This window comes from Trichophyton verrucosum (assembly GCF_000151505.1).
Source record: "Trichophyton verrucosum HKI 0517 chromosome Unknown contig00045_1.f1.exp, whole genome shotgun sequence".
NCBI classification, from domain to species: Eukaryota; Fungi; Ascomycota; class Eurotiomycetes; order Onygenales; family Arthrodermataceae; genus Trichophyton; species Trichophyton verrucosum.
The window spans coordinates 22,114-28,857 of NW_003315606.1; the positions used below are offsets into that span (position 1 = coordinate 22,114).

At 50.0% G+C, this 6,744-nt stretch overlaps 3 protein-coding genes across 3 annotated transcripts; 2 read left to right on the forward strand and 1 right to left on the reverse strand.

Annotated features, from left to right (window-relative positions):
* Positions 1-1,092: 1,092 nt before the first annotated feature.
* On the forward strand, positions 1,093-1,938 carry TRV_00554 (uncharacterized protein; the record flags this gene model as incomplete). Its single annotated transcript, XM_003025231.1, has 1 exon — positions 1,093-1,938. The coding sequence occupies one exon, from the start codon at positions 1,093-1,095 to the stop codon at positions 1,936-1,938; it is 846 nt and encodes a 281-aa protein (XP_003025277.1).
* Positions 1,939-3,225: 1,287 nt separating this feature from the next.
* On the reverse strand, positions 3,226-4,181 carry TRV_00555 (uncharacterized protein; the record flags this gene model as incomplete). Its single annotated transcript, XM_003025232.1, has 2 exons — positions 3,226-3,548; positions 3,614-4,181. The coding sequence occupies 2 exons, from the start codon at positions 4,179-4,181 to the stop codon at positions 3,226-3,228; spliced, it is 891 nt and encodes a 296-aa protein (XP_003025278.1).
* An 851-nt stretch (positions 4,182-5,032) lies between these two features.
* Positions 5,033-5,923, forward strand: TRV_00556 (glutathione S-transferase; the record flags this gene model as incomplete). Its single annotated transcript, XM_003025233.1, has 3 exons — positions 5,033-5,073; positions 5,138-5,511; positions 5,571-5,923. The coding sequence occupies 3 exons, from the start codon at positions 5,033-5,035 to the stop codon at positions 5,921-5,923; spliced, it is 768 nt and encodes a 255-aa protein (XP_003025279.1).
* Between the last annotated feature and the right edge of the window lie 821 nt (positions 5,924-6,744).

Genomic DNA, 6,744 nt, shown 5'->3' on the forward strand with positions numbered 1-6,744 from the left:
TGCTGTTGGCCGACAGGTGTCTTAACGAGACGATGCAGGGCGTAGTTGATCAGTTATCATATTTCTTAGAGTGGTCACTCGTTAACTAGTTAACTATTCACACTGGCCAAATGCTGGCTCGTAACTACATGTTTCAGTGAATGAGCGAGGTCTCCTTAGCGACTCTCTGACCTACTCGACTTTTTGGCCTCATTCAATGATATAACTATTCACTGATTATCTCGCTTTGAGTATATCAATACCAAATTCTCAGCCTTAGAAATGGGAGGGTCTTCTCCCACCATCCATTCCTGTGATAAACCGCTAGTTATGACTGGGGCTAACTAGTTAGTTACCATGACAACCGTGCCGTTGATGAAGTAGTTAGCAGAGCAGGAACATTTCCTAGATGACCGTCTCCTGCAGGCGCCGGGCTGGTTGACTCTGCAAAGGCAAAAGATCAGGTCGTTCAATGGTGGATAGCCCTAAGCTGCATGCGAGATGGCCTTCCCTCCCCAGCAGCACCGTGGATGCATATCCCCAACGGAGAATACAAGTTCAGGGGATTCGGCTTCGACTCATCACGAAGAGTCAGTCACGCAGTCTTCTTTTCTTCGCTGGCGAGACCATCTTTACAAACATGAGCTTTGACGGAGTTAGCAAGAGATTTCGAAGACTGGAAACAGCAGAAGAGAGCTTTGATCGTCAAGTCCGTGAAGGATACAATTTCGAAGGACTGGCTTAACTAGTTAAGGCCTGCTATCCCCAGAAGCGAGTGGTAGCTTTCCCGTTCTCGATCCTTTGCATCAAATACAATTATAACTAGTTAACTGCTAGCTGGTGAGCAAACTAGTTAACTAAACTTGCGCCACAGCCAGCTGTCACTAAGTTACTATCAAAATCGCCGCTACACCAAAAGAAGCGATCCCACACTAATGGTAGGCAGAGCTGAAGTTTTTGACAGTTACCTAACTAGTTAATTATCTTGGCTAACGTCAGTCAGAGGTATTTAGCTATAGATGAATGATATCGCTCTCTCTTGATGTGTTGTTATGTACTGGACAGCGCATACTAAACCCCTATGCCAGCATACCACATAAGCAACTATCCACAATGGCCGATTTAAACAGAAAAGCACCAGAGACTATTGATTCTCCGCTGTTGATCGGACTGCCTGAGGGAACACTACAGATTGAATATACCAATATGGAGGACATTAGGTGCCTAGTGGACAAAAGGGCTCAACTATGCTGCTTGGATTCTTCCAAAAGCCCATTTATCATAGTTATAAATATACCACATACGTTCCTTCAAGACTTTGATAACGTCTATCTGGATAAAGGACCAAAGATATCTACCAATCTTCAGGACAGAGTCCTTATTCTCGAGACCATGGTTGCAAAAGAACACGAAGTCGCAGCCCGAGGGTTAGAAGGATATCTTAGAGAAAGGATTAGAGATATGAAGCTCAATTACATCACCACCTGTTCCGGAGCAAGCCGAGCAACTAGCGACACTTTTACTAAGGAGCCAGATGGTAGCTTTACCCTACAGGACCGCGATTGGCCAATTTTAGCCATTGAGGCCGGAGTATATGAGTGTGAATCCAAGTTAAATATTGACGCCCGAGGATGGCTAGAATCACCAAAATCCGAAACCGAAGTCGTTATCACAATCAAAATCGAGCGACTTTCGCCAGAAATAACCTTTAAAAAATGGGAAAAATCGTCATCCACGCCAGAGAGAGGAATGTGCTCCTACCAACCAGCGATATCAACTGAGACTATTCACGTCAAGTATCAGAATGACGTTACCGAAATTACTGGCGATATGGTTATCCCATTGGCGAAGATAGCCGGCCGCGGGCCGCAAAATTCCAACGAGAATGACATCACTGTCACAAAAGCGGCATTTGAAGAGATATGCAAGGAAGTGTGGACAACCCAGAACCTTCTATAATAATCAATTTTATTGATACACAGCTTGTTGAAATATGATGCTACTACCCATTTTATGAGGGAGTAAATAGTCAAAAATCCTTGCATCTAAAACCGTAGAGTAACTTCCCTAGGAGAACTGGGTTTGACTTGAAGTATTGCCGCTGTGCCCTTGCGTGTCGCTAGCTTATCAATGGGTTTTCTTAATTTACATCCAGCCTAGGTCGTACTGCTAGGTGACTTCATGCACATAGCTAGTTATTATGGTCAATTCAACTAGCTGTGTGCGCACTTGAGTAGTTATTAGAGAAGTATCAGCCGCTATTGACCCTGAGAATCATTCTTTTGCCTTCAACAGTGATAATGCGACCGTGGTTAACCAGAGACGTGGCTCACGCTATGTAGCTCTGGAGGCTCTGCGCGGGCGGCGGGCGGCGGGAAGTGGGTCTTCCCGTCGTTGTTAACACTGAACTAACTGGTTAATTGATGACTGGGTCAATGACGGCGCCAACTGTCATCCAACCGCCCACCGCTCAGCAAGCTATACGGAGTACTAGCTATTTAGTTAACTAATACTTAAACAATGATAGAGTATCCCCTTCTTTTTACGGCTACATCTAGCAATGAAAGCCGTCGACGTTGACCAACCACAGCTAGTAACTATGAAAATCAGTGATATGACCATGGTCTTAATTCCAGTTCCGCATATGCCCCCGCCGTGAGTGGAAGCGTCGGACAAGAAGGGGTTACAGTGTGACAGACTCTCCGCACCATGATAGCCGGCATGTTACTTTTCCTCACTCAAGCTGCTCTCCATAACCAACCGTTGGCCAGTCAACTGGACCTCTTGTCCCGTAGGCTGTTTCAAATAAAGCTTCCAACAAAGGTAGCAAGTATAACTAGTTAATAGTAGCTGTAACTGAAGCTACCACGCTGCAAGGACTATTACCCCAGATACCTCGAGAGCTACAATAACTACCTCAAATACAATCAGCAGACATCTTTCTCCCTATTAGCTGCGATTTTTGTGATTTCTCATGCTTGTGACAACATAATAATACTGGGTTTCATTATTAGCCTAAGGTATTGATTCATTCGTGGGGAGAGTCAAAACTATCCCTTGGTGTATCATTATTGAGCACTATCTCTTCTCTAAATGTTAGTTAACTCCCCCCTTTCTTACCTCTATAATACCATCAGTCAAGGACGCAGTGGGCCTAGAGTGTATTCAAACAATGGAGAGAACTACAACCAAATAATATTAAGTCACAGTGACTTCCGTATTCCCAGCCATAAGACGCATGCGTAACTAGACATGCCACTGGGCATACCACAGCTTCAACTCTATGCATTCGACGTAGTTTATCCAGCCTTGGTAGAGTGCCCGCGGGAAAACGGCAATACGGTGCCCAGGCCCGACGGCAGCCATCCAGGCAGCCAGCCTTGCATCTCGTGGCCGGATCTGGTTGTAGTGAGTCCGTGTCCGTCGCTGGGCACATACGTTTGGCTGCAGCATGAGCCCCTCGTCTTCGTGGTTTTCGTAGACTTGTTCTGGGTCGTCTCGAAGGACTCTGATCTCGAACCAGGTATAGGATCCATCGTAGGAGTCGCGCACGCCCTGCGAGCACCAGCCTGGATATCATCTGTCAGCTCTATCAGGCCAGAGTAACGAGAAGCGAGTCAAAATGAGCGCAGACCTTGATCGTGAGACACAGTCAGGATATCTATCCTGCGCAGGTAACCCTGCAGCGCTGGATACTCGACCTCAACGTACGGCCTGATCCGGTCGTTCTCGGTGAAATAAAGCTCTCGCTCCCGCCGCGCAGAGGCGGCCACCCAGAACTCAGCCTCGTCCAAGATGCGCGCCATGATGGTCTCCGGCAGCCCCAGCGCGGCCGCCAACCATGCCAGCAGCGCCGTATAGCCCTCCCTCGTCAAGCTGGTCGTCCTGCTCCAGCTCCCGCCGTTCCCGCCGGCGCCGTCAGCCAGTGCCTGTTGCAGCGTCGGGAACCACGGCTCCCTACCGGCCCAGTCAACCACGGCTGCCGGCAGCGCGACGGGTAGACGACGGCCCTTCTCAACCATCTTTTCGGCAAGGTATGCGCAGGTATCGCCGTGTTGCAGCTCGAGGGCGCACTGGAGGGCTGTCTTGCCGTAGTTGTCCGTCGCCGTGAGATCGCATGGGTTAGCCTCGTCCTCGACCAGCCGGCGGATCTCCTCCAGCCTGGCCTTGTGTCTGACAGCCTCGAGCAAGCGGCCATCCATCTTGCCAGTCGTTACTTGTCATTCAGCCAACAATGAATTCCTTCCCTAGACAGTTGGATGTCGAGTGGCAGGCAATTTGTTACTTGCTGCGGGCTGGCTAACTCGTTAACTCGTGAACTCGTTAGTTGGTTATAATAGCTGCGGCTATCAACAGGGATTAGTTATTTAGCCACTCCTGGGATTCTCTGGGATTCTTCTCTGGATTCACCCTTATATGCCTTCGCACAGCCCAGGAATTACTTTCGGCCGTCCAGTTGGCGTCCACGGGCTTCATTCACTGCCTATATAAACTTCTCCGAGACAGCTTCTTCCTTTCCCCTTTTCCGTCCTTCCACGGTCTGTCAACTCAGACAAACTAACTAATTAGTCGAATGCATCTTTGGAATCATTAGTTACCTTGATGGGGACCCCACGCCTGTTATCTAGGCACTGTTAGGAATAGAAATGACCTCAAAGGCTGGAGTGAGTTGTAGCCCGCACCAGAGCCCTTTGATTGCTCTACCAGAGTTGTCCTACTGATAAATCTGAGCTAAAACAAGTCTCCCCCTTAGCCATAAGTAGCTACCTATCGATAGTGAGAAGCTCGCCGGAGATAACTAGTTAGCTGGACAATACGAGATCTCCACGGCGGAGCGATAGACGCCCCGACGGAGATACAGAGTGCCACCCCAGAGGCCATGATTATAGCTAGAACAACCAGTATTAGTAGACTGTAAACCCGTAACACTTTATCTGCTGCTGATACCTCCAACTACTTATAGAGAGCCCTTGTCGTCGCCGTCGGCACCGGCTGGCCACCCATTTCTACTCGCATCATCACTAGCTATCGGGTCAACTAGACTGCTAGCATCATGACCGAAGATAGAAAGGACGTCAAGATAACCCTCTACTGGTATGTAAAGCAGCCGGCCATCATCCCTCCGAACGATGACCCTTGCTAACATCTAACCTGCCAGGCTCGAGCAATCCCGGGCACAGCGCATCCTGTGGCTGCTCGAGGAGCTCAAGCTCCCCTACGAACTGCAGCGGTTCAAGCGTGACAAGGGCCTGCTGGCTGACCCGGCCCTGCAGAAGATCCACCCGCTCGGCAGGTCGCCTGTCATCTCTGTCGAAGTGCCTGGCCGGGAGAAGCTGGTGCTGGCTGAGTCTGGGCTGATAGTCGAGTACCTGACTGAGCACTTTGGCCCGTCCCTGATTCCCAGGCGGTACCGCGAGGGCTGCGAGGGCTCTGTCGCCGGCGAGACCGATGCCTGGCTGCGCAACAGATACTTCATCCACTACTCCGAGGGCAGCCTGATGCCTGTGTTCCTCGTCCAGCTCATCATCGACCGTGAGTTCCCTCCTTTTGCAATCACCCCGTGACTTGTCCGTTTGCTCACCGTATCGTAGGCATCCGCAACGCCCCGGTCCCTTTCTTCATCAAGCCCCTCACCAGGGGTATCGCTGGCAAGGTCGACGACGCGTATCTGCGTCACAACATGAAGCTGCATCTCGGCTTTCTCGAAGGCCAGGTCAAGTCGGCGCCGCAGGGAGGGCCCTATCTCTGCGGCCCTGACCTCGCTGGTGCCGATATCATGATGAGCTACCTGCTCGAGATCGCCACCGCCAGTAAGGCCATCACTGCAGACTCGCATCCCGCGCTGGTCGCCTACCTCGACCGGCTCCGGCAGCGCGAGGCCTACCGCAAGGCCAACGACCTGATCGTCGAGCTCGAGGGCAGCTGTGACTATGTTCCTCGTTAGTCGCATGTGCACTTTGTATAACTAAATAATACCCCGTAATAAGCATTTAGATAGGCAAAAGTAATAGTCCTTGAATCGACAATAGTAATAATAATAATAATAACAAAGCCTTCGTGTCATGTCGTGCATTTCGCTGAGGTTGATGTGTTGTTTTTTTAATAGGTAGTTTTATTTTCAGCCTCAACTTGAGCCGCAACATCGCCAACTTCAACTTCAATTCTGACTTCAATTCAACTTCGCCTTCGACAAATCAACGCTACAGCTTTTGCTTCCACTGTGACAACCACGGCCACAAGACCTGTGGATGATGAGATAGACTGCCCTCATGTCGACCGGCGTGCCGCTGTCTGAGCCGCCCAAGGGAGACGCCGCCATCCTGCCGCACGAAAAGGTGTTTCCCATCCAGATCGGCTCGCAGCTCTTTCGTCCCTCCGGCGCTTCTATCGCCTCAGATGGTATCTTCCCCTGTTCTCCTCGCTCCTATTCTCCCGGTGTGTCCTCTGCTAATATGATAGAGCACCGTCATACTTTTCTCGCTTCTTCGAGGAGCAGCTGGAGAGCAACCCAGACGGCAACGTGAGGACACTCTACATCGACCGCGACCCAGAGACCTTTCATGAGATCCTCCGTCATCTCCAAGGTTGTTTTCCCTGCCTAGAAATCGTTAAGACACAGCTGTTGATGGGATTGTGCTTGTAGGATACTATGTGCGCCCAAAGGACGGGGCTCACTTCGTCGAGCTCTTTGCTGACGCCCAGTTCTACAGCCGTAAGTCTACCCCTTTTTTTGGCCTGAAGAATAAAAAAAAAAAAAAAAAAAAA